We start from the raw sequence: 26,790 nt of genomic DNA, 5'->3' as shown, positions 1-26,790 counted from the left end.
GACAAGTTAGTGCCCGTCTTGGGCTGTTGGTCACACACAGTGGCTGGGTCCTCCCTCTGGCTCAGGGCTGCCCCCGGGAGCACTGTCCCATGGGGGTGCTGTGGTGAGCAGGGGCCCTGTGGCTGTGTGAGGATTGCACTGCAGAGAGCCTTCGGGAGAGCGGTGTGACTGGGAATGGCGTCTTCTTTCTGAGTCTCTGCCAGCTTCTTTCCAAGGCTGAGGCTGTCAGCTCTGCCCAAGGCGGCCAGAAACACTGGGTCCCAAAGACTGACCTGTGGGGTGGGCCTGGGTGGTGGGGAGAGGGGCTGGAAGGCTCACCTGCTGGTGGTGGGAACACTTTGTTCCTCGTGGCCTCTGCACCTGGAAAATGAGGATGGTGGCTGCTTGTCCTTTGCAAGGCACCAGATGCAGGGGGCATCATGTGTCCCATATGGGACAGTGGGCTCCCCCCACCCGACTGCCCCCAGAAGGAGACCACACGTGGGTCTGTAGTCATTGGAGCGTTCTTGTCCTAGCTCTGTCAGAGTGAGGGAGCTGGAAGGGTCTCTGCAGTTTACTTGGTCACTGCTTCCCGGGACTGTGTTCCAGGGAGCCCTCCTGTTAGTGGGGTATAGGACATGAAGGTTTGGGGAGCCTAGGCTGCACCCCATCTCCCCGTGCTCAGAGGGACGCAGCACAGCCTGAATGCTGAGGCCTCTTGCCATCACACCTCTTTGCTTGGGGTGGGCCTGGGAGCTGCTTGTCAGGATTGACAGAGTGATGAGTAAACTGAGGCCAGGGAGGGAGGGATCAGGGCTGGTGAGGTGTGAGGCCCTGAGGTCATCCTGAGGGCAGGGGTGGCCTGCCTGGCAGGGTGGGGAGGCTGGGCCTGGATGGGGAGCCGCCCTTCTCTCCTCTCTAGAAGGCCCCACATTCCTGGGAGGTGACTGGGCTGCAGGAGGAGGGGAGGCTGGTTTGCAGTGTTCCCCAGCAGTGAGTGTGTCCGGGCGGGGCTCCAGTACCTGCTCCTGCCTGTGGCTGGGCCAGTGGCTCTGCTGGGCCCTGGGCCTGGTCCAGGGCTGAGTAGGGGGCTCCCAGGCATCCTGTTATTGGCGTGCTGGGGGTGGACAGATGCTTCATTGGTCGTGTGGTTGGCATGGCGGTCCTGGCTTGTCCCCAGCTGCACCCAAGCCCCGGCACCCCCAGGCATGTTAACAGCCTGTAGAGTCCATCCCCAGCCCTGAGGTGGTGATGGGGACTAGACAGCTGGCTGTGTGTGGTCAAAGGGGCTGATGTCTCTGCTTCTGCAGTCGAGGGTCAGCGGCATGAACCTGGGAAGACCCTGCGTCCTGCTGTCGGGTGGGCCGGTGGGTGGACAGCCGTCGGGGTGGATGGCGTCTGGGCTGGCATCTATCTGGGCCAGGTGATCTCCGGGGAGAGGTGTTAATAGCCCATCCCTTACCAGGTGGCTTCGTGGCCCACAGGGGTGCTTGGGACAGCCTTGCCACCCCCTTGCCTCTTTTCCAAACCTGCTGTCGCTGGGTGACCCGGCCGGTGTTCTGCCTCCGTCCCGTTCCTGCCTCTCCTCCCTTCCCCCAGCCCTCTGCCCTGAGGGTTTGCTCTGGGCATCCTGGGGGCTGAGCTGACTCCCGGCCTGGGGGGAGGCAGGACCAGGGGTGTGGGATGGTTGGGTGTGGGGGTGGGGATGGGATATTTTTGTGTTTTCCTGACGTGACTGGAAAGCAGGGTCAGTGGTGAGGGTGGGTGAATTTCACCTGCACCAGTGGTCTGCACAGATTGGGCTCCCTTAGCCTGAGGTCAGAAACTGGGGACATGTGACCGGGGGGTTCCATGGGGTTCCTGACTGTCGTATGGGGAAGGTGGCTGCTCACCTGCAGCATATGCTGCAGGCACGCGTCTCCTGTGAGAAGTTCCTGGGTGATCAGGTGAAGGATCCCAGATGCTGACTTGGCAAGTTCAGGAGGCTGTTTCCCCACTGTGTAGGGGAGGGGGCTCCCCGGACCCCGACCCTGGGGTGGGCTGTGACCTGGCTGTGTTTAGGAGAGCTCCGTTTGAGGCTGCAGCATCTTGGAAGCTGAAGGACTTGCTCCAGCACAGGCTGGCGAGGCCACCCGCCCCTCACCTTTCCACAGGTCCTGAAGGTCCTGACAACAGCTCAGAGGACCACAGTGAGGGTGGCGGGTGGGTCCTGCAAGGCTGGCCTCTGTGTGTCATGCCTTGGTGTCAGGTGCTCTATGGCGGGAAGGCTTTGGCCACAGGCCATGCTGTTTCCGGAGGGCGGATGAGGGCAGGGGGTGCTGGGGTCTCACCTGGCTGTGGGGTGGGACTCCTCAGACCCAAACCTTCCATGCCAGGCGTGAGGCCAGTTGGCTTCTGTAATTTCATGCCTTGCTGTCAGGTGCCCTGTGGCGAAGGGCTTTGGCCACAGGCCATGCTGGCTTCCCAGGGCTGGTGAGGGCAGGAGGGGCTGGGGTCTCACCTGTCTGTGGAGCAGGGCTCCCTAGACGCAAGCCTTCCATTGCAGGCCTCGTGGGGCCATTGTGGTTGCACTGGGGACGGAGTCTGCTGGAGGCTAATGTCCCCCTTCCTCTTGTGTCCTTCCAGATCCCTCATCCACCTACATCAGGCAACTGGAGAGCAAAGTGAGGCTGCTGGAGGGTGACAAGCTCCTCGCACAGGTAGGCCGGCTGTGGGTGGCGCTGCCTTGAGGACCGTGACCCAGCGCCCACCCCTCCAGCTCACCCAGGGCACCCTTCCCCTTGGGACCCATGCCCTCCCCCGACCTGATCCCACTGCCACCCGTCACCTCCTGGAAAGTGGGGCCAGGGACCTAACCCTGGCTCCCACGCCTCTGGGCTTCCCTCCGCCCAGCCCTCCATGCTGACTGCCCGGTATGCGAGCTCCTCGGGGCTGGCCCAGGGCCTGAGAGGGTGGACAACACCCAGCTGGTGAAGACATGGGCTGCTTCACTCCTCTGGCAGACGGGCAGATCCAGGCAGGAGATGGGGCAGACTTACATGGAAGCCTCCCCGCCTCTGCCATGCTGGACTTACTGGCCGCTTCCTCCCTGGGCTGGGGTCCCCTCCTCCCTCCTGGGCCCGGCCTCACCCACAGACAGATGAGGCTGCTACCCTGTGCAGAGCTGGGCAGCAGTGGGAGGGGTCGGCTGCAGGGGGTAGGTGGGGTTGGATGAGGGTCTGTGCCTCTTGAGTGTGGCTGGAGCTTGGAGGGGACGTGTGACTGCCAGGACAAGGGCTTTCCCTGCTGCAGGTGGGGCAGGCATGGGGGCTGCCGAGAGGAGGCTGTGGGCAGTCTCGATTGGGTGTTGGGGGCGAGCTGGCTTGGCGGCCCCTCAAGCTGCTCACTCCCCCAGCCTCCAAGCCCTCCTGCGCATCCCTGGCTTCATCCCAGTCTCCCTCTTCCTGCTCTTCCCACTGGGCCATGAACGGTCAGCCTGGGATACCCAAAGCGTTTCTCTGGGAACCAACCACAGGGATGGCTCAGCTGCCTGGCCCTGTTGCTAGGTGACCAGCCAGGCTTGGTGCCCAGTGCCCAGCTCAGGAATTCCATGGCACCCTCTCTGCCCACTGGGCAGCTGCTGGGAGGCTCACGGGCCCTGCAGGGAGCATAGCTCCCACTGAGGTCATCCCCTCAGGCCCCCACTGCGTGGGCCGTGGGGTAGGTTCCCAGGGCCTGGTGGGACTTAGCAGGGTACATGTTCCCCATTTGGCCTCTTGCGAACTCTCCTCCACCCCGCTCCCACCCGCCCCCCCGCCAACATACACGTGCAAGTGCATAGCCAAGCTCTGAATGGCAAGGCTGGCTTTTGTAATTTCATGCCTTGCTGTCAGGTGCCCTGTGGCGAAGGGCTTTGGCCACAGGCCGGGCTGGCTTCCCAGGGCTGGTGAGGGCAGGAGGGGCTGGGGTCGCACCTGTCTGTGGAGCAGGGCTCCCTAGACGCAAGCCTTCCATTGCAGGCCTGGTGGGGCCATTGTGGTTGCTAAGGAGGGTGTGCGGGCGCTGCAGGCAGAAGTGACACCAGGAGAAGGTCGTGGCTCAGGGACCTTTGCTTTGGAGAAAGTCCGCATGCAGTGTGTAGGAGAGGGAGTCCTGCCTCTGGGTGGTGGCAGGGGGCTACTGCTCTGCAGAGTGAGGGCCAGGACCATGCTCTGGTGGCTGAAGCTCGGGCCCCCGGGTCAGTGACCTCACGCGTCTGCCCTGATCTGGAGTTTCTTTGTCTCATTGTTCCTGTGGAGAAGTGGGTTGGAAGCTCCAGCTCTGAATTTGGGATGCTGTTTGCAGTGTTCTTTCTTTCTTTCTTTTTCTTTCTTTCTTTTTTTTTTTTGAGACAGAATTTCGCTCTTGTTGCTCAGGCTGGAGTACAATGGTGTGATCTCAGCTCACCGCAACCTCTGTCTCCCAGGTTCAAGTGATTCTCCTGCCTCAGCCTCCCGAGTAGCTGGGATTACAGGCATGCGCCACCACGCCCAGCTAATTTTGCATTTTTAGTAGAGACAGGGGTTTCACCATGTTGGTCAGGCTGGTCTCGAACTCCTGACCTCAGGTGATCCTCCCGCCTCGGCCTCCCAAAGTGCTGGGATTACAGGCGTGAACCACTACGCCCGGCCCTGCAGTGTTATTTCTATGAGAAGTGTGTTCCGCAGTCCAACCAGAGAGCAGCTCATGGTCCTGTTTCCACAAGGACAGGAGTGTGCCTGACCCCTTGGCCCCTGCAGGCCACGGTGTCCCACTGGAAAAATACACCCCAGTTCCTGACCATGTACTTGCAGAAAACCTGAACCCAAGTGGGCTGTGGAGGAGCAGCCCTTCTTTCTGCCTTCCTTCCTGGGGTGCTTCTGGTCTCACAGGGGGCCCTCCACCATAAGTTGTGTCCGCCTGCCCTGCACCCACTTGTGCACAGGTGGAGGTGGATGGCAGCTTCAGCCTTGAGCCCCAAGGATGGAGTGGCTGGCTCTGCCCAGGGCTCTCTCCCTCCCCAGGCCTGCTGCCACCTGCTCCCTGGGGGTAGCAGCAGGGCTCTGTTCACATCCTCATCTGTGGGCCAGGCCTGCAGGGCACCAACATCAGATCCTAATGACTGGGGAGCTGCTGGCGCTTGCCTGGACGCAGGCTTGCTGGCTGCAGGCAGTTGGACTGGAATTTAGGGGCAGAAACCTGCTGTTGCCTGCTTGTTGTTACATACAACCAGGGTGCGGAACTCAGAGATCATCAGTGCGAAAAGGGAGCAAAATGTTTCGTTTCCTTAGCAGAAATTTGCTTTCTCCCCAAATGATGCCCGGTCAAGCCATGCTGCTGGAGTGGTGGCTGAAGGAGCTTGTATCTCTGTGTGGTGTGGCAGGAGGGCACCCAGGGCCCATCCCTAGCTGCTTTCTCAGCATGGACTCTGCAGCAGGCAAAGGTCTTGCCCCGGGGCTCCCAGCAAGTGGTGTCAGGGCCATACCCAGCACCCTGAAAGAGGGCAGATGTATGCTGCTGGGGCCTTGGCCCCTGGTGCTTGCATGGTTTCCTCACCCTGTCCCCATGCTGCAGTGGAGGCCCCTGAACCTCATAACTGAGGCTCCAGGAGCTGGTGGCATCCCCAGAGCCCATGGCATCAGCAGAACCAGGGGAGCCACGGCTGGGTGTGGTGGCTCACATCTGTAAAGCCAGCACTTTGGGAGGTTGAGGTGGGCAGATCGCTTGAGGTCAGAAATTTGAGACCAGCCTGGGCAACACAGTGAAACCCCGTCTCTACTAAAAATACAAAAATTAGCCTTGCATGGTGTCACATGCCTGTAATCCCAGTTACTTGGGAGGCTGAGGCAGGAGAATCGCTTGAACCGGGGAGGCGGAGGTTGCAGTGAGCCGAGATTGCGCCATTGCACTCCAGCCTGGGAAACAGTGAGACTCCACCTCAAAAAAGAAAAAAGGAGGAACTAGAGGAGCTGGGATCATGGGCAGGGTTCCTGCTGGCCACGGAGGAGGGCACTGCTGTGCTGAGCCATGCAGGAGAGAGAGACAGAGAGGCAGGGTGAGGGAGGGGCAGCAGTGGGTCCCAAGCCTGCCTTTGGATTCCTGGGGCAGCTTCAATGGCACCAGCTTTATGGGGATCCTTAGGCCACTTTCTCTCCCAGGTCTCTGCTGGACTGAGAAGTGGGCACTCATTCACTCAGTGTGTAGCTGACCACCTACTATGTACGTGGCCCTGGGGATGCAGGGCTGGCCAGGCAGAGGCCTGCCCTCAGGGAGCTGGCAGGCCAGTCTCACCCTTGTTCCTGCTTGACCACCACCTTGTCCAGCCTGCAGGACCCACATGCACAGAGAGGCCCCTGGAGGATAGGGGAGGTGAAGAGAGCTTATGGCAGGGCCCTGCCCGCGAGGACAGTGGTGGCCCCGTTCTCAGGGAGGCACCAGGAAGATAGGGTTTACTTAGTCTCTGTTCTCCTGGCCTCCTGTCTGCAGCCCTCCCTGACTACCCATAGGAGGCCTGGTGCTTGCCCTGAGCTCTCTCAGTCCCTGGGCTGCCCACCTTTGCTGATAGGGTGTCATGACCTATCCTTGTGGATCCTGGTCCCCACCCCTGTGGGACTGTCATCTTTTCCAGGACAGGGCTGCAGGGCCTGAGTGGCCACATCTGTGTCTCCAGTGCTCAGCATGGTTGAACTGGGTGGATGTGCCTTGGGGATCCTGTGGCTGATCCCTGTCCAGTCTCCATGGCCAAGAGGGGAGGCTCTTCTTGCTCACAATAAGGAAGGCCCACTTAACCAAGAGAGGGCTTCAGCAGGTAGTGAGGTTACCATCTTTGGAGGTCACCAAGAGATGGCTGGGTGACCATGGTTGGAAATCTATTTTTTTTTTTTTTTTTTTTTTTTTTGAGACGGAGTCTCGCTCTGTCGCCCAGGCTGGAGTGCAGTGGTGCAATCTCGGCTCACCGCAAGCTCCACCTGCCGGGTTCACGCCATTCTCCTGGCTCAGCCTCCCGGTAGCTGGGACAACAGGTGCCCACCATCATGCCCAGCTAATTTTTTGTATTTTTAGTAGAGACGGGGTTTCACCATGTTGGCCAGGATGGTCTCGATTTCCTGACCTCGTGATTCGCCCGCCTCGACCTCCTAAAGTGCTGGGATTACAGGCGTGAGCCACCGCGCCTAGCCGGGAATCTTGAAGAAAGAGATCGCAGCCTTGAATGAGATGCTGTCCTAAGCCTCACGGACTCTGGCTCGTGAGATTCTGTGATTCTGGCATTTAAATCTTGTCAGGGAAATCAAGTTGTACAGAAACCCCCACCTCTGCGCAAAGCAGGGCCTCTTCCTGTGGTGAAAAGCAGGGCAGAGGCGTGCCCTTCTCTGGAATATCATAAGGTGACGTGGCTTTGGGGTTTCGGTGGGAGGGTAGGGAGCCTCCCCGGATTCCCACTCCCCATGGTCCCACCTCCCCCCACCCATGGCCTCTATTTAACTCCAAAATAGCTTTAATTAAAAATGTGCCAGCATGTTCACAGACTCAATTACTGTATTGCTGTTCGTATTTTCTTTCTCATGTTGGCTTTAAAATTTCATCAACACAGCTGCTTCCTCCGCGATGATTCATCTCAAGACTCCGTGCGCGTTATTATTTTTCCTGTGGATTCTCTGTGCCCAGCCGGGCTGGGCTGGGGGCGGCTGTAATTGACGCTGGGGCCTCTCGTTAACTCCCCTGCTGGGCTGATAAATGAAGCCTCCGTTGTGCGCCAAAAAAAGCCAGCTTTACAAAAGAGCAAGGAGCTCTCCTAATATTCTCTCTCCCTAGACCAGAGGGCCGGCTTGGGGAGCGAGGCTGGGGTCTGGGCTGGTGACTGAAGGGCCCCCGGCGCCCCCTCCTCCCGCCCCCTCCCCACCCGTGCCCACCTCTCCCCTGGCCTGCCACGTACCAAAAGGCCGCTGAAAGAGACCCAGAATTCACACCAGGCACAGATGGGGAAACTGAGGTCTGGGTGAAGGTGAATTTCCTGACATGGATGTTGTATTCGTCTGGTAGGCCTGCCATAACAGAGTTGCACAGACTGGGGGACTTAAACCACAGAAATGTATTTCCTCACAGTCCTGGAGGTGGGAGTCTGAGATCGAGGTATCAGCAGGGCTGGCTCCTTCCGAGGCCTCTCTCTGGCTTGTAGACAGGCTCTTCTCCCTGTAAACTCCAATAGCCCCCGCCCCAGCGCTCACCTGCTGTGTGGCTTCAGGTGAAATCCTCTCTCTCCCAGAGCCTCCGGGTCCTCACCTGGGAGACAGGGGTGATGGGAATGCCCAGCACAGCGTGACGTGGCCCCTGGGAAGCACCCCGGGTGGTCCCAAGGGCCTGGGATCTTTCGTGGTCCGGCTGACCATGTGCCCTCTGCTGCCCCTTGGGCCTGGCCCGTCCCCGAGGGAACCGTTGCTCTTTGTCCTTTGAGTTCTGAGCCCATCCAGGCGGGGGGCGAGGGGATCAGTCTGCTACTGTCTCAACCCATGGCCAGCGCTTTAGTTCTGTGTCCCAAGGAGGATGGGCTGTCCAGAGCCCGGGTTCCTCCGGAGATGCTGGCCTCGCGGTGGTCCACGTGGGCTTATCTGTTGGTCGGCGTGTCCATGCCTTGGTAGCAGGCTCTGAGCCCTTCCCTGCTCTGCGTGTTTGGTGTCTTGGGTTGGCTGCCTTGCCCCTGTCACCTCTGTTATAGGCAGTATAGTCTCTGGGTCTCTGGAGGACATTAAACGCTTCCTTAGTCGAACCTCAGAGTCAGTCCAGCCTGTACATTGCCCAGAGAGGAAACCCCCTGTTTCCAGCCTTCCAGCCAATGAACAGATGGTCAGTCTCGCAACGTGGGCAGAATGGAGACGGGAAATTCCACCTCCATGCCCTAGAACCAGCAGTGTAAGGAGTGTCCACCGTGAGCCAGATGCTGGGGGAGAGTCACCAGGGCTGACAGGCCAAGTGCAGGATGCCAGTGCCAGAGGGCCTGGTTCAAGTCTCACTGGTGCCACCTGCCAGCAGAGTGGCACTGGACAGGTCACTTAACCTCTCTGCACCTCAGTTTCCTCCTCTGCAAAATGGGGACACTAATGGTGTCTGACACATACATTGTTCAGAGAATGAAAAGGCAAATTGTGGAAAGGACTGGGAGTCGAGTGGTCAGTGGTAAGGGTGGCAGGTTAACCACCGTGATCTTTCCTGTCCGTTGTGGGCCAGCCGTAGCCTCTGCCAGCCTCCGCCTGATGCCAGTTTATGTGCAGACAAACAGAGGCCCGGAAAGTTGAGGAGCTGCTCTGGCTTACTCAGCCAAGGTAGGATTTAGGTTTTGCAAATCTGCACCCCTCAGCTGGATGCAGTGGCTCACGCCTGTAATCCCAGCGCTTTGGGAGGCCAAGGCAGGCAGATCACCTGAGATCAGGAGTTTGCGACCAGCCTGGCAAACATGGTGAAACCTCGTCTCTACTAAAAAAATACAAAAATTAGCTGGCGTAGTGGCCGGCGCCTGTAATCCAGCTATTTGGGAGGCTGAGGCAGGAGAATTACTTGAAACCTGGAGGCAGAGGTTGCAGTGAGCCGAGATTGCAGCACTGCAGTCCGGCCTGGGTGACTGAGTGAGACTCCATCTCGAACAAACAAACAAAAAAACTACACACCTCAAAGCCTCCCACAGGCCTGTCCCTCACTTACCTCACTGGAACAAGTAATGGGCCTGCAGAGGGACCTGGGAAGGGAGGGATGGTCCTCGTGGTGGACAAGACCTGGTCTGCGTGTTACCTCATCAGTCCCAGGCCGAATGGCCCTGAATGGTGCATACACCTGAGTTTGAAAAATGGGATTTCGGGTGTGAAATGACATGGGACCAGGGGAAGAGCAGTGCCAGCCACAGGTAAGTGACATCAGCCACACATGGCCGCACCCTTCATCTCTACCGCCTGATCTGAGTGCAGATTGGGAAGATGTCACTGGACCCCCAGCTGAAGCGGCAGCCCCTTTGTTCTTTTTTCCTTTTTTTCCTATCAACTTTTATTTAAGTTCTGGGGTACATGTGCGGGACGTGCAGGTTTCTTACATAAGTAAACGTGTGCCATGGTGGTTTGCTGCACAGATCAACCCATGGCCTAGGTATTAAGCCCAGCATGCATTAGCTGTTCTTCCTGTGCTTTCCCACCCCCCGCCCCCCTAACATGCCCCAGTGTTTGTTGTTTCCCCTACAAACGAGTTCTCTCAAAATGAAGGAAGAAAAAGAAAATAAATCCAGTTGGTATGACTGTGTAGCTCTTGTGCGCGACCTTGCAGGTCATCTTCGCCTTGAGGCTAGAACAGGGGCCAGATAGGGTGTGCCTCCCCCACCTGGCCCTCTGAGCTGCTGGGATCTTGGGGTGCCTCTAGGCTGGGGCACCCCATCCCAGAGCCTCTCAAACGGTTGCTTTTCCCTGGGAGGATAGCAGGGCACTTGGGGTGGCTTCACCCTGGTGTGAGTTTTGGGGTGGGCTCTGGGGGGTGGTGGGCGCTCCTAGGGACCCAGTGCCGGGCACATGGCAGGTACTCAGTGAGTCCTTGTGAATCTGGAGTTTCTGAAGACATGGAGCTCCTGGAGTTGCCTTGGCGAGCCCCAGCCCTGGCCTTCGGTGTGGGAAAACCACTCCGGCTCAGCTGAGGTCCTGGTGGCTTTGGGCTGATAGGTGTCCAGGGAAGGCACTGGGCAGAGTGATGGGCATGGTTGGCATTTACTGGGTGACACTGTTCTCCTTCCTTCTAGCTGCCCCGCCCCTATGGCCGCCCGAGAAGCTGGCTTCAGGTAGAGCTGCCCGGTGGGGGGCGTGTTTGCAGTGCTGTTTGTGGGGGTCGGGAGGCTGCTTTGAGTGCTGTGCGCTGCTGTGTGCTCTGTCCCCCCGTCCCCAGCACCCTCCCGTTCTTTCCTGGGAGCACTTCCTTCCCAGGCTGCGCTGGCCCTACCTTTGGAGTCTTCTTGGGATCTGCCCTCTCTTCGAGCTGGAGCTGGCGTTAACTGGCAAAACTTCCAGCTTTGCAAAATAATAGCAAGAGTCATGCAGCGACTGCCTCCTGAGGGCTCCCCATGGTGCGAGCCCCTTGTCATGCACCTTGCCCAGGTGCCTGGGATCCTGGTGCTAATCCCCGCTTCGAAGCAAGACACCTGCAGTGCATGGAGGGAGGAGAGGCTTGCAAGTCTATGTGAGTTAGTGGAGACGAGGCCAGGGCCCACATGCCCACCCAGCTGTGGCTCCTGGTGGGAAGCTGCCTAGATCCTTGAGGGAAGTCTCCAGCGCTGCTGAGCTGGGTGGGTACTGGGCTGAGGGCTCTGCGTGGGTTGCACAGTTCTGAGGGCCAGCATGAGTCACCATGCCAGGCGCCCTGGGCTGCAGCCAGATCCCTGCTGGACAGGGCATGGGACTGGGGAACTGCTGGGTGAACTGAGTTCCCACCTGTGCCCAATGACCCGTGGAGCCAGGCCCTTTAGGCACCGGCCACTCTCCTGCCGGCTCTCAGGCCTCCACATGGTCTCATCTCTGTCCCCTTCTCCCCGTCCTGAGACTGCTCGCCCCAGAATACCTGCCCTGCATTACCCTCCGGGGGTCTTCCACCCCATGCCCAAGCCGACACTAAAAAGTGTCTGTAGACACTGCGAGTTGTCCTCTAGGGGCAGAGCCACCCCCATTTAAGAACCAGTGACCAACTGTGTGCCAGCCCTGGGCTTGGCCTGGGAGGTGAACCACACCTGTCCAGCCACGCAGACAGACGGTGAACTCACAATGTCATTACACAGTGCCGAGTTCGCACCCCCTTCCAGAGCAGCCCACAGGCATGACTGACTGACTTGTGGACACAAACCCGCTTGCCCTCGTGGGAACAGCTCTGATGTGGTTCCCGTGGGGCAGGTTGAGGCCTGTCTTCTGCGGAGGCTACTGCGCTGTGCTGCATAGCCCTGTCCCCTGCCCTTTTCTGCATCCTCCCCGCTTTCTCTGTGCTCTCCCTCTGAGGGTCCCCCGAGATGGATGACAGCTGAATCTCGGTGGGCTTTAGTCTGGAGCAGGACAGTGGAGTCCAGGCTAGTCTGTGGCCCCAGCTGCCCCTGGAGCTGCTGGGGCCCCTGCTGGGGGAATGGTCTCCCCAAGTCTTGCATTGGAGTCTCTGCTTCCAGGTGGGTCCCCCAGCCCAGCCAGCTGAGGGTGCACCGTCTTCCAGCACTTCCTGGGGGGAGGTGTCAGCCTGACAGGCCGCTCAGGCCCTGGGTTTATTACTCAGCACCCAGACCATTGATGACGTGTCACTGACCAACCCTGGGAGCTCCCACAGTGCTTCCTCTTCCTGGAGGGAGGTCACCAGGTCTTGGGGATGGGGTGGCCACTGGGCTCTGGCCTTGCCCCCGGGTCTCACCTCTCTCCTCCGTAGCCCCTGGGATGATGGCTCGTCTGTGGGAGTGGGACTGGCGGGAAATGTGAACTGGAAGGAGCTCTCTCCAGCTTCCTGTCCTCCAACCTGGACTCCGTCCCAGCCTGGGGACTGCAGTGGCCATGGGGATCTGGAGACCATCTCAGCACAAGCTCAGGGCAGAGGCGTTGTTAGCGCGGGCAGGAGCTGCACGGGGCCTGGGCTCCTGTGGCGTTTTCCTGCCCAGGTTCCCATTACTCTGAGGGTGGACATAGGCCCCTCCCTGCAGACGGCACCTTCAAGCTCTTCAGCTGGGTAAAACTGGCCTCTTGTGACAGATCGCCTGGAGCCCCCGCAGGCCAGAAGCAGGAGGGCACCTGACCCAGGAGAGGCTGGGCTGGGGAGGCCTGTGTTGGGGTCCTCTCCCTGAGCCCCACAGTGTCTCCTAAGTCAGACGCAATCATTGGCATGACCTAAATTTGGGAGGGGGAAGGGGGCGTGGCTGCGTTGCTGTCCACTGTGGTCCTGGACCCTGGCCGCACCTGGCTGTCCAGCCGAGCCGAGCTGTGCTGTGCCACACGGTGCCAAGGGCCCATGCTCACCTGTTGGGCATCCTGGAGGGTGCTGAGGAAGGAGGAGCCTCGCAGGTGCCCACCCGTCCCTGCACCGAGCACTAAGACACCGGTCCAGAGTCGCACCAGCTGGCCCTCTAAGGGGACTCCTTCCCAGGGCATTCCGTATGAATCAGCCTGGGGCCCTGGGGCTGGTGGTCCAAGTGGTCACTAGGGCAGGCTGGCCAGGTCGGGACAGAGGGCACCCCCTCTTCAGCGCCTGCCTCTACCCCCACCCCCAGCCCTCACTCCCCTTTAGCTGTTGCCTCCCTGATGGGGCACAGAACTGTGCCTGGCACACAGGAGGTGCTCTGTTTGTGCCTCTTAGACACATAAGCGATGCAGCAGAAGGCACATTTGAGGGCCCAAAAGCTCTTTGGGAGCAGGAAGCAGGGTGAGAACAGCTCCCCTGAGCACAGCCCAGAAAGGGGCTTCGTACCCGCAGCCACCCCACCCGTCCTTCCCAAACAGGCAGCCTCAGGTGGGCAGGCTGGAGTGGGTGGGCTCCAGGTCTCATCCTCCTTCTGTTCAGCACCCCCTCTGACAATGCTCCCTAGGGGTGACCCTAGGGTAGCCCCACATAGGCCCCCTGCAGCTTTGCAGGCAGGAATTCCCGGGAAGTCAGGAAGGTGAAGGATGGAGTCCCCCGAGCCCGCTGCCGGGGAGGAGGCGGGGCTGCATTGCAGAGGCCCAGAGAGGGCCAGGGAACAACTGGAGTTCACCCAGCGAGTCCCCACTGGGCCCCAAGTCGGGCAGGGTTGCAGTCAAGGCCCTGGATATAGGCTGGGGGTGTCCTGAGCTGCAGTCCTCAGTGGGAAAGGGGCCCTGCAATCTCCTGGGTCTCTTCCTCCCTAGTCCAGGACCCTCGTGCTGCCCTCTGGAAGCCCTAGAAGTGGGTGATGTGCATTGGGCCTGGCCAGAGTGGAAGGGGCCCCCATGTTAAGGATTCGGGAAATCTTGATTCAGCTCTGAGCTGGCAGCTCCGTGTGTAAGATCCCTTCTCCCTGGGTCCTGAGGGAGCCACCCGAGGGAGACTGGGCAGGCGGGTGTTTCTGGGGAGCGCAGTGGACCCCCGCACCCCCCAGGAAGGGCCAGCACCTTCCTTAGCTGCGAGCTCTTCTCTCGCAGACCAAGCCCAGCAGGTGCTTTCAGCTCCTGTTTCCCCTCCTCGGTGAAATCCTAGGGAATCTCATTCTGCAAAGTGAGCGACCTGTCTCATAGCAGGATTTTTAATTTGGATTTAAGTGCAATAATGGTTACTCATTTGATGCGTCATTAGTCACATTGCCCCTTAATGAGAGATTGTGCGTTTTTCCTGCCTGGCTTTGTGGCTTGCTAATAAAGTTCTATGGACATGCAAATGTTTATAGAGGCTCACCGAAGGCAAGGGTGGGAATTGCATGCAGCTAATTAAAAACCTCCCTCAAGCTCGTGCACACACCTCCTCCTAGGGAAATTATCTGGGGGAGGGGAGAGGACGGCAGCGCAAACTGAGTTTTCAGTAACAGCACGTGGGAGCCCATTTGGTCGAGGGCCAGAGAGGATGGGGAGGAAGGGACGCCCGAGTCAAAACAAGCTGGGCAGGGCAGGACCGGCTGGAGGGGAGGGTAGCGGTTCCAATCCCAGGTGTACCCTTCCTGGCTGTGTGGCCCAGTAGTCAGACTGTGTGTGTGTGCATGCACGCATTCAGAGTGTGTGCTGGCTTAGAATGCGTTCTCCATTGGAGAAGATTTTGTAACTCTCTTACTGTTGTAGAGTCCTGGCCAAGAAAATCAGGTGGTTTGGAATTGTCCCCTTAAGTGGAGCTAGGGGTACATCTCTCAGGAGAGGTGACCTAGGGAGGCATGGGTGACTCTGATAGGGTGGGGGAGGGGTGCCACTCATGGGTGGGGGAGGGTGAGTGAGTGCTGGGCCTAGGGGTGGGGGCTGTAGCCTCTTCCTCTTTTTGGTACCTGGTGGGTGGGTGTGTGGGGGCTTTCCTTGATCTGACCCCCAGCTGGGGGCTGTGAGTGCCTCTGGTTAACCCGGGCAGGGTCAGCCAGGGTTAATGCCGTAGTCGGGACGCGGCAGTCCCATTTGATGGTTCAGGGCTGTACCCAAGGTCCCCGTGCTGAGACCCATTTGCGATGCTCACCAGGGTTATCTCAAACCCACCACACTGTGGGGGCCCTGCAGGAAGGTTGGTTCCCACTTCTCTCCTTTATGCCCCTCCCCGACCTTCGGCCACACCCAGGTCCTCCCGAGGCCCAGGAAGCAGCCCCCAGCCTCCAGTGCCCGGCTGCCCTGGCTGACCAGCGTCTGGTGGGTGTGGGCTACTTAATGAGGGGAGCCACTGCCCGGATCCCTGCTTTCCGGTCATGGTTCCGCGGACCTCCGTGGGAGCTGGTAGTAAAGCCTCCACTCCCCTCCTCACCCGCCTCGAAGGACACGGCTGTTTGCTGGCCCTTGAGCCATGCTCTTGAGACCGCCCAGCCCCGGTGGGGGGCCTGGTCAGGGCTCTGAAGGGGTTGGGAGAACACAGAGCTGGGCCTCAGTGAGGCTGGGGCTTGTGAGAAGTGCGGAGCCAGGTCCAGCTTTTGAGGGAGGCAAGCAGGGTGTGTGGGGGATCTTTCACAGCCAGGCCGAGGGGCTGGTGCATGGAACTGGGACCCCAGACATGGCTGTGGCCTGTCCTGCCCTCTGTGCCTCTGCCCCAGCCCAGCCCCAGCCCGGGCCTCCTCTGTCTCTTCTCCTCTGCAGTTTGTTTGGGTTGACTCAACAGCCTGCTGATTTATGGCACATTCCGCCTGTCTTATCTGCCCAGCCGCTTTCTCTCAGTTCCTTTGAAGTAGAAAAGGGTGTTTGGGCCAGAAACACCCAAAACCCCTTAGTGAAGCAGAAAGAAAGGCCGTGCCTTCTGCTGGGCTGGGCCATGGGAGGGTCACTGTGGGACTGACCTTCACACACGGAGACATTTATGGGACCCGTGGATTCATTCTGGCTCCTGGTCCCAGCCCCCAGCCCCAACTTCTGGGGGTTGGGGGTGTTTGCTTTGCTCTTAAGCAAAGGGCCTAAGGCCAGGCCTGCCTTCCTCCCTCCCTCCTGTGCACAGGGCATTAGTTACAACTCCTTACACGAGTTCTCAGGGATTCAGAGGCAGCATCCAGGACCTGCTTTAGGAGCTCCCTGTCCGTCCGATGGCGGAGGCAGCCCGGGCAGAGCCTCCCTAGAGTCCTGAACCCGTGGGAGGTGGGAGGCCTTGCCTGTGGATGTGGCCCCGTGTGCTGCCAATGGCTGTCCCAGGCCCTCTGGGTGCTGTCTGTGCAGGGACCCAAGGGCAGGATGTTGGAGCGGAGGAGCCAGGGTGGGTCTCGGGGTGGGAGAGATGCTCCCTCCTCACTGACTCTCGCTGGCTCTCCTTCATTCATTCATTCTGTTTATTCAGCCATCCAGCAAATGTTTACGAAGCCCACATTGGAGAGTGGATCGCTGACATCTGAGTTGGGGAGAGTGAAGATCGATTGATCCCGGCTTGGGGGATGGATAAGGGGTGTGGAGGGGAGGGTGGAGGGGTCCTCTGAGGCCGTGCCTTCGAGCAGACCCTGCTGCTGTGAGGAGCCACGCCCAGGGCCCTTGGCCTCCTCAGCCTGGCCCTCCGTCTAACCCCCCTCTCTCTCTCTCCCCTGCAGCAGGCAGGCTCTGGAGAGTGCCGCACGCTGCGGAAAGGCTTCTCGCCCTACCATTCAGAGTCGCAGCTTGCGTCCCTGCCGCCCTCCTACCAGGACTCCCTGCAGAACGTGAGTGTGTGCCCCAAAGAAGCCCACATGTTCTGGATGAGGGGCTGAGGCTCAGGTGGGCCAGTGACCTGCCCGGTGGGCACAAGGATCTGGGTGTCCAGAGTTCAGCCCCAGCCCTAGGCCCTGTGTCCCGTCCAGTGTGGCAGTTAGAGGTGGAGCCCCCGGTGGGGTGACGCTGCTGGAGGTGCAGGGCAGTGTCCAGAGGCACATGTGCAGGGCTGCCCGTGCCCAGTCGCTGTCCCTCTGAGCAGCTCATTAGCCTGCGCCACTCCTTGGCCACAGTGGGGAGAGGGTACCCAGCCAGCCCTGGAGCGTGGGGCTCAGGTGTGTGGATTCTGCACTGAAATGACCAACCGGATGCCTCCAGGGGTATCCTCTGCCCCTACCTGGCTGGCCTGGCCTGGAGGGAACGGGGTGGGTGACTTGGAGCCGGCTCCTGGGAAGTGGACCCTAGCTCAGGGATGTGCCCTGTAGATAGATGGGATGGCAGTGGGGAGCCACAGGAGTCCAGGCCCACTTGCCCTCCTAGCATTGGCAGTCTCGCCTTGTTGTGGGGCTTAACACCTGGGGGAGCCCTGGCAGGTGCGTAGCTGATGCTTAGGAAGCACTGGCTGTTCTCCTCGCGGCAACTGCACAGCCATGTATGGAGGTGCTTCTTGGGCAGTGGGTGCCCTCATAGCAGCTGTGCCCCTTCCTGCTCTCCCCTCCACCCCTCGCCCGCAAGGCTGACCCCAGGACCCCCCGCAGAGCTTGCTGGGCCTCAGTGCTGGCTGCTGGCTCTGCGATTTCTCTTTTGTGGCCCTTCCACCTTCTCCAGGAATGCAGCTGTAGAGCCTGTGCAGGCAGCAAAGCCTGCCGATGGCCGATATTCCAAGCATTTATCCAGGAGTCCCTCGGCTGAATGAGGCTCTAACTGTTTCTTGGTGGAGGGTTCTGAAAAGCCAAGGGATGCCCCCTCGGGGCTGGCTCCTTAGCCTTCATGCCCCGTGCCTCTCATCCATTCAGATCATGGGAGGGAGTAATAGCAGCTAGCAGTTGCTCAGTGCTGTGTCCTGAAGTCCTTCGAGTGGCCTGCAGGTTGGGAAGTGCTGTGCAAGCACAGCTCTCACATTCACCAGGCCTGCCAGATGCTGTCTCCCTGTAGGCCTCTGGAGAGCACACCCCGGCATGGGTTGAACCTCAAGGCCTGACAGTGTGGATAAAATGCTGTCAGAGTTCGGGAATGTTCAGGAAGGCTTCCTGGAGGAGGCAACCTTGGGAGGGGTTTCGTTCTCCTTGCCTCCTTTTTCCCTCTAGACCGCCCTGTGCACCAGGGGGTGTCCCCTACTTTGGAGAGGAGGAAGTGAGGCTCATAGGGGTGGGGAGGATGGCCAGGGCCCTGTGGTGAGTGCATACTGGTGCCTGTGTGTGCCTAGAGGTCAGGGGCCAGCGTGGGGGCTGTGCAGGGGTCATTCCTCCATGAGGCCGGGAGACCGGGTGATGAACTGAGGTGCAGGGGGCAGGATCGGGGCTGGTTGGTGGGCAGGCCCCCAGGAGTGGGTGTTGAGGGGTCAAGGTGTCTCGTGGGAGGGGCCACCATGAAGCCTGCAGAAGTGGCTGAAGTGGCTGCTGCGGAGGGGCCAGGGCCAGGGCCAGAGGCCCAGGGGCTAGGCCTTGTGAAGTTTTCACAGGGCAGCGGGCCCTCGCTGGGTCCCGGAGAGCCCATGTCCGGCACTTGGACCCCCGGGGAGAGACAGGGGGTTATCTGGGGAGGGCTGTCTCCGGGCTCAGACACTGCCTGGGACACAGGCCCTTCCAGACCCAGGCAAGTCTCCTTTAAGGCTACCTGTGGGTCATGGGCACAGCAAGGGCATGCTGGAGAGTCCTTGGGTAAAGCAGGTAACTCTCTGGGGTGGGCACCCCCTCTCTGCCCTCTGCTGCCTGTACCCTCCACCCGCTGGCTGTGAGGGCAGGTGCCCAGGGCTGGCCCCCAGTGGAGGGTGGGAGGCAGTTTATACCATCAGCCTCCTGAGGGAGGACACTCACAGAGTTACGCCGTCATCACAATAGAACATTTTCATCACCCCAGAAAGGCAGCCAGTACCCATCAGCCATCACTCCCATCCCCCTCCTCCCAGCCACCGGCAACCACCGATTGGTTGGCGTTTTCTGTCTCCATGGATTTGCCTATTCTGGATATTTCGTATAAATGGAATCACATGACGTGTGGCCTTTTGTGTCTGGCTTCTTTCACTCCGAATCTTGTTCTCAGGGTCCAACCACAGGTACCCTGTGTTGGTCTCCATTGCTTTTCATGGCTGAATACGATTCTGTGGTGTGGGTAGAATACATAGTTCCTTCATTTGTTGCTGCACATTTGGATCGTTTCCACGTTTGGGCTCACATGAATGGTGTTGCTCTGAGCGTTTGGGGACAGGTATTTTGTGGATGTCTATTTTCAGTTCTCTCTGGTGCACACTGGTATCCTCACTTCGGGCACCAGCTCAGGAGTCCCACAGACTTGAGATCAAGGCCCAGTCCCATTGTTTACAAGCTGTTTGGTCTTGGGCAAGCCATTCTGTTAGCCTCACTCTCCTTGTCTGTAAAGTGGGCATGTAGGCCAGGCTCAGTGGCTCACGCCTATAATCCCATCACTTTGGGAGACCAAGACAGGAGGATTGATTGAGTCCAGGAGTTCAAGACCAGCCTGGGCAACATGATGAAACCCTGTCTGTATAAAAAAAAAAAAAAAAAAAAAAAAAAAAAAAAAAAGCTGGGCATGGTGGTGTGCACCTGTAGTCCCAACTACTCTGGAAGCTGGGATGGGAGGATTGCTTGAGCCTGGGAGGTTGAGGCTGCAGTGAGCTGAGATGGTGCCAGTGTACTTCAGCCTGGGCAAAAGAGTGAGATCCTGCCTCAGAAAAAAAAAAAAAAAAAAAAGTGGGCGTATATGGACATGTAAAAAGATAGTGCCTGCCAGGAGCAGTGTGGCAAGGACTCAGTGGGCCCATCCGCCCTAAGTGGGTACCTAATCAGTGGGAGGTGTGTGTGGCCAGAGGGGGTTGAGTTCTAGTGCAGTTGGGGGCCCCTGCACCCTGGGAATGCCCTGGAGGCAACACTAGGATTTTGTCTAGTCCTGGTGTCACTTTCAGGATCCCAGGCCACGCCCTCACTGGCACCCAGCACTGCCCACTGAGGTGGGCAGGAGAGGGGCGGCTTGCACAGCCCACCCCCATGCTTCTGGCTTCCCTCCTGCCTGTGCTGCAGAAATCCTGGTCCCCTGGAGCTGGGGGCTGTAACAGGACAGGCAGCCCAGGGGCCTCGTGCAGATGGGGACATGAGGCCAGAGGTGCCAGGGGCCATCTGGCACATGGACTCTGTTCTGCAGCGGAAGGTGCAGGAAGGTGTAGGTGCCTAGGTTTCCCAGGGCTGTGCGTGTGCGACTGGCGCCCCCTGCTGTCCGGCATGGTGAGTGCCGCCTTCTGCATCAGGTCGGGGCGCCCCCTTGCGCTGCCCCAGGGGGAAGCCCGGCATCCTGTTGGGTTCCCTACACTACAGAGATCCGACAGCCTGGGCTGGAGTTAGAGGTCTGCACACACCCTGGGCAGAGGACTCTTTCTGTTGTCCAGACAAGGAAACAGGCTCAGCGTGGGTTGGGCCCCACCTCAATGACACTTTCCTAGACCCCAGGGCTCGGGGGGCCTCTGGAGGTAGCTGCTCCCAAGGCCCCCTGGCTTCAGGGGTGGGGCCTGGTCTCCATGTGGAGGCAGGAGCCGGTCAACCTGCAAGGCCCTGGGAGCAGGTACAGGCCAGGGCAGGCGGGGAGGGCACCAGGGTTTGGCTGCCAGGCCTGCAGGGGCTTCCGGGCCCTCAGGGTCGCAGAGCCCAGCCCTGCAGTGTTAGGTGGCCCCATGATGCGGGCCTGGGTGGGTGGGATTCCAGCCCAGCTCCCTGAGCCTGCCAGGCCATTGGGAGGCGTCATCAGAACCCCATTTACAGGGAGGGCAGCAGACTTAGCTTTCAGGGTTGGCCCAAGGATTGCCAGATTGGGGAGCCCCGAAGATGTCCTCAAAACCCCAGGGCTTCCAGGGCCCACAGGGCACCACTGCGTGTTTTCTGTCTGGCTTTGGGCACTTGTAAGTTCCTCCCAAGCTCTCCCAGCATCTTGTGAACTCCTTGTTCCTGTTGGGCCCCCGTGGTCCGCACTGCAGCCTGAGAAGAAGCCCTGCGCCTGGCTTCCCAGCCACATGGACCCTTAGAGGCAGGAAGCTGGGGGTGGGACCACCTGCCCCTGGGTAGACACGCAGCTTCTGACAGAGGCTGGGTCCCCTCCCCAAGGCCTGATGTGGGAGCTGGGCACCTGGCGGCCAATTCATCCCACAGGACTGGGAGGTAGCAGCTAGGAGGCAGGCCCCAGGAGTGCCCAGGGCGAAGCCAGCGTCGTCCAACCGGGCTGCAGGGTGGGCAGGGGAAGGGAGTTTGGCGTCAGGTGCCAGGGTGGAGTCCAGACCTTCCTGGTCTTGCTGCAATCTGGGTCTCTTGCCTTGCCTGGGCTGAACTTATTTTCCCTGCAAAACAGATGCTAGGTCTTATCTGTGCGGGGCGGCAGAAGACCTGATGGGTGGGACCGGCCAGATGGGGCTGCGGGCTCCTTGGGTCTCCGTCCTCACACCTGCCTCCTCTGCCTCACCCCGGTCCCCTTTTCCTCCTGCCTGGGCCCTGGCCCCTCAGAATCGGGGACTTCTCTGAGCCACCGGTCATTCCTGTGGCCACCACGTGGGAGCCAGCCCGGGTGAGCTGAGATGTATGATTGCCTCCCCTAGGGCCTGGCCTGCCCCGCACCTGAGCTGCCCTCGCCCCCCTCTGCTGGCTACAGCCCTGCAGGACAGAAGCCTGAGGCTGTCGTGCACGCCATGAAGGTAAGGGCCACTACCCGCTCCCTCAGGAGTCCCTGGATGCTGGGTGCGCCGCGAGACTGTGGGACCTTTGCACCCGGGGGCATCCAAGTGGCAGGGGTGGGGGGTTTCACCTGTGTGTGGGTGGCTGGGTGACCATGGCTGCCTGGAGCACCATGAAGGCAGAACTCAGAGGTGGCAGTCATAAGTGTGTCGCCTGTCTGCCATCCTTGAGCCACTGCAGCTAGCAAGACTGAGGCCTGGGGTCAGGGAGGGCAGGCACCCTACTAAGGCCAGAATGATAGGGGCAGGAGTGGGGCTAGAAATAACCTCAGGTCTGCCAGGCCCAGCCTCTGCAGGTGCCGACAGGTGAGTCCGATGGGCTCTGGTTTCTCCAGGCTGTGCACACCTGAGCCCAGTCCTCACTCCCATGCCCCGCTTCCTCCTACGTACATGACCCATGACATCCCACATGTGTGCATGGACACGCCCATGCCTACTCACACCCCCTCCACGTGGCGAGTGCCCACTCATCTCCAGCGGGCCCTGGGTTGTAGTGAGTCCACCTGAGGGTCTTCCCTGCCCAGCCTGTCTCCTTCCTCTCAGATGGCCCAGCCATCAGCTGCTTCCCTTGTAGGGGCTTCCTTTGTAGGGCATCCACAGTGTCAGCAGGGTGAGAAGATGACCTACCCCTCAGTTTTTTCCACGCTTGTCACCAGGGGCCCAGCAGCTCAGGGTCCTCAGCTTTGGTGTGCAGCAGGGGAGGCTGAGGCCCAGGGGCCAAGTGACTTGCCCAAGGTCTGCCAGTGGCCTCTGCCCCTGACTCCAAGACCCGTTCCCTTCAGGTCCTGGAGGTACATGAGAATCTGGACCGGCAGCTCCAGGACAGCTGCGAGGAGGACCTGAGTGAGAAGGAGAAGGCCATCGTTCGCGAGATGTGCAACGTGAGGCTTCCAGGGGTGGGGGGCAGAGGCTTGGCACTGGGAGTGTGACCAGGGCCACCCAGCATGGCCATACCCTTCCCCATGTGGGACTCCATTTCTCGAATGCTCAGCGAGGGCTGAGTGGCCTTGGATGGCTCAGGGGAGGCCTCGGAGGCACTGAGAGCCCCGGCTGGTCGTCACCTCACTGCCCCCTGCCCTTCCCAGAGGGCCCGTGGTGTCTGCAGATCTGCCCTCCCCATGAGGGGCTCTGGACAGAGCCTGAGCCCCCCACCCCCTGGGGTTGGTTTGTTCACCCCAGGTGTTCCCTGGGTGCTGGCCCCTGGGCCTCCCAGCTTGCTGGTGCCCCCCGTGGCTGCTGGCTGGGCAGGTGGTGCTCAGAGCAGGAGGTCCAGGTGGAAACCCTCAGTCTGCCAGGCTGGGGCCGCCCAGGAGAGCCCCGTGCCTGACCCAGCTGAGCACCATCAGTGGTCTCCTTGGGTGCTTGCAGGAGCCATCGGGGAAGGAGTTTCATAGGGTATGAACCCAGGGCTTAAATGGGGGCGAGGGGCTCTGAACTGTGCAGCCCCTCCCCCACATCACCTAGTGGGGCTCATGGACCCCACTGGACAGCTGCAAGGCTGAGCCACACCCCAGCAATGACCTGCTCAGGCCCGATAGCGGGCATGCAAAGACCTGATGTGGGTGTCTCTGGGCCTGCAGTGGCCTCGGCGTCCCTCCTGGCCCCATGGCTCTGAGGTCGTGGGTGATTCTGCTGTGATGAGGCGGCGGACGCACACAGCCGGCAGGTGGACGCGGGTGAGGCCACCACTCACAGCTCTGTCCTCTCCACAGGTGGTCTGGAGAAAGCTGGGAGATGCAGCCAGCTCCAAGCCCTCCATACGGCAGCACCTGTCTGGGAACCAGTTCAAGGGGCCTTTGTAGGGCCACTCTTCTGTGGACGTGGACTGGCCCTGCTGGGAGTCCCCAGGGGGAGTTTCAGGCCCCAGACACGGGCAGGACCTCCAGTCCAGCCCTTGTCTTCTTTCTCTGTGGTGAACTGTACATAGGACGCTGCCCGCCCTGGCCCAGCTGCCATGGCTCCGATGCACTGGCCCAGCTGCCATCTCCCGCCTCACACACCAGCAACCTGGGAAGGAGACGCCGCGGCCGTTCCTGCAGCAGAGCAGCCCGGACGCCTTGTTCCCTCTCTGGGCCCCGAGCCCTGAGCCCCATGAGCAGGAGGCTGCTTCTGAGATCCAGCCTGGGGACTGTCCAGGTTCCTGTGTCCCGCCTGGGATGGAGGGGCCACTCATCAAACCCTCTACTCCCCGGCTGCCACCCACACTGGACGGACAGCACCGCTACCTGGGTCTTGACACAGGTGGTACCACTTCTCGCCCACGTGCCGTGGCCTGGCCCACCAAGCACTGGGTCCCCGGCACGTGGACAAGGCCGCTCACCATGTCTGTGGCTGGCTGGAGGCTGCCCTGGGCCCTTCCTGTGACCCCATATCTGGAGCTCAGGGTGCCCTCACCCCTGGGGATCTGCACCCAGCCACCCAATGCCTGCTGCTCCTTGCTTTTGGAGGTCATCCCCCTCCCCCACAGTCTCTGCAATGTCCCCCTGCCACCCTGTCCAGGCTATGCCCTTTTTGGGCTCCTCCTGCCCCATGCCTGGGGCACGTCCCTATTTGTGGTTTACATGACAGGCCAGTAACATAGGAAGGGCCTGGGGAGAGTTTCTGGGCTGAGCCATATGTGATTTTCCTGATGGGCAGCACTGGGCCACAGCTGGGGCTCTGGTTGGCTGTGACCTCCCCCAGGGCCTGGCTGCATCTCGGGTCCCTGTGGACAGAGCTCTCCGGGCTGCAGATGAGAGCTGTTCTTTTTGGGAAGGAGGGGGTCTGGTCAGGTTCTGCCTTTAGTTTGTGGTGTGACCTTTAGCAGTTCACTCAGCCTCTCTGGGATCTTGGTGGAAACAGGGCTCTGAGGTTCCTTTCAGCCATGCTTATGGCTTCAGGTCATCCGGCACACACAGGGCAGGGGTCCTCACTGGGGGGTGTGAGCCGACAGCTGACCTGCTGGAGAGGCAGAGGGCGGCCGGACGGAGCTGAGTGCCGCTGCCTTGCCGTTGCTGCGGGTGGACAGTTGCCTCCCCACTCTGAGCCCGTGTTCTCCGTTGTAAAATCGGCAGCAGAAGGCCCTCCTCACAGGATTCTGGGATCAAGTGAGATCTTCCGTGTAAATGACCATGTACAAACTGTAAAGTGCAATAGAAAATGTGGTGTGTGAGGAAAATAAGGCCGAGGGGGTAAGTGATGTGTGGCACATGACGGGAGATCCCAGAGCCGCAGTGCGGGGACAGGCGCTTCCCCACACCCGCTCACGCCGCTGTAAGCAGCCCTGGCTCTTGAGTCCAGGACCTCACCAGGTCCTCATTAGACTCCTGTGGTCTTCCAGCAGGTGCTCAGAACCCCACCCGAAGAGCCCAGGGAGGCTGTGGTCCTACCCAGCAGGTCTCACACAGGCCCACGGCTGGGGATGCAGGCAGGAGGAGGGAGGTGGCTGCCCTGCCCCTCTCCCGAGCTGGCGGCTCTATCCTGAGCAGTTCTCGCGGCCTGTTTGCTCTCAGGGGAAAGGCTCACGCCCCCCATCTTAGCCCCAGGGCTGCAAGTGGGTGCTGGTGATGGGATGGTGTGGTGCTCCTGCTGTGGGTGCTGGTGATGGGATGGTGTGGCACTCCTGCTGTGGGTGTCGCCAGGAGGCTCTTTGGATTCTTTGGGAAGGAGTGTCACCCGGTCAGGTGGTACGCTCCCCGGTCACTAGTGGTGTACACGGGAAGTGGGGTGAACACCTGCTGCTCATGGTACCCAGTGATTCTTGCCCGAGTGGGCAGTTGGGCAGACGCCCTTCTGGGTCTTGGAGTCCAAAGAACCGCAGAGTAGCCCAAGGGGTGTGGGTCAATTCTGAGTGGGAGCCAAGTCTGGGAGCCCGTGTGCATCATGTTTGGGTCAGGTTGGCTTGGCCACCACTGAAATAAGCAATAAGTCCGGGCTCCTGGTACCTGCGGATCTCCTGCAGACAGGCCCAGAGAACAGCCTTGAAGCCACCTTTCCCCCTCACGGGGACTGACCCTGTCTTTAATGCTGCAGTGGCATCCAGGATCAGTGGAATGTTGCTTTGAGAACCCTCCTGCCTGTTACAGAGGCAGCACAAAGCTGGTGCCCCCTGGGCCAACACGGCACTGGGATGGCTTTCTAGGACAGAACTCTGTTGGTGACAGTCACATCTCAAACTAATAGCTGATTTTAAAAGCCAGCAGCAGCGACGCCATGTACCTGAATACAGGTGGCGGTTGCAGAGCCGTGCGCTGTAGAGGGTCAGATGGGCCTTCCCACAGGGGAACCCTGGGGGCGCTGCAGCTCAGGGTGACTCCCGGCTCTGTCACTAGCAGGGAGGGCAACCCCTTCCTTCTGGAGCCTTAGCTCTGAAAGCCCCCAGTGGGGGTGCCCTTTCAGATGCCCCCTTTCCATTTCGAAGGCTCTGATGCTTGATCTTGAAGCCGGATGCGGCACTGGCACTCGGCTTCCGTTTCCACTGTGACAGACGGAGGTCTCCTTTCTAGCCCCAGCCCAGCGGCCAAGCCCATCCTGGCCTTAGAACATGCTGAGCACATTTTGTAGGGTGGCACCTTTCTATCCAAGTTACTAGCTACACGTCAGTGTTTAAAGAGAAAAAAGTGACCTTTCATTTTTTTTTCTTGAAACTTGAGGAAACAAGATACATACTACTGATTTTTTTTTTTTTCTTAAAGAAAACTAAATGCATGACTGCAGAGCGGTAGAGGTGTATATTTTTCATACCGTGGGGGGAAAGTATTTGTGCTGCTTTTTGGAGATGGACTGGAACGTCTGGTTTCTGTCCCCGGGCCCGGCAGCTACGTCTTATTTTCTGTAGAAGGTGCCACAGTGAGACCCGGAGCCACCCCTTCCTGCCCTGGCGCCGTTTAGAGCTGGGAGCCTGTGGACTCCCGGCCTGTTTCTACCTTCTATTCAACCACTCTGACGTGGGGAGACAAGAATAGAACTTTTTGATAGTGTGGTAAACACATTGATTTGAACTATTTTAGTAAAAGGAGTAATAAACAAGATTGTGATAGTGTCTACTTTGAGCTAGATAAATAAAGGCCTCTTTGTGAGCCTCCTGGCTGGGTGCTCAGTGCTTGTTTCCGTCAT

The 26,790-nt window shown here is 59.7% G+C and overlaps 1 protein-coding gene and 1 pseudogene across 2 annotated transcripts in view; both read left to right on the top strand.

The window, feature by feature from the left end:
* Positions 1–26,758, top strand: part of CCDC85C (coiled-coil domain containing 85C) — a 96,674-nt gene extending 69,916 nt beyond the window's left edge. The window contains exons 2-7 of one of the 2 annotated variants that reach the window (XM_015453298.4): positions 2,605–2,678; positions 10,742–10,780; positions 16,652–16,759; positions 21,562–21,657; positions 22,479–22,577; positions 23,409–26,758. In XM_015453298.4, the coding sequence (XP_015308784.2) occupies positions 2,605–2,678; positions 10,742–10,780; positions 16,652–16,759; positions 21,562–21,657; positions 22,479–22,577; positions 23,409–23,498 (506 nt within the window). In that variant the 3' untranslated portion in view covers positions 23,499–26,758. The remainder of the gene's footprint in view (positions 1–2,604; positions 2,679–10,741; positions 10,781–16,651; positions 16,760–21,561; positions 21,658–22,478; positions 22,578–23,408) is intronic. The other variant, XM_045396967.3, reaches the window with a different exon arrangement.
* On the top strand, positions 23,613–26,758 carry LOC102135602 (uncharacterized; annotated as a pseudogene).
* Positions 26,759–26,790: the final 32 nt, after the last annotated feature.

The sequence above is a fragment of the Macaca fascicularis genome, chromosome 7 (genome assembly GCF_037993035.2).
Source record: "Macaca fascicularis isolate 582-1 chromosome 7, T2T-MFA8v1.1".
In the NCBI taxonomy this organism is placed as follows: Eukaryota; Metazoa; Chordata; class Mammalia; order Primates; family Cercopithecidae; genus Macaca; species Macaca fascicularis.
This window is presented reverse-complemented; position numbering and strand designations above follow the sequence as displayed.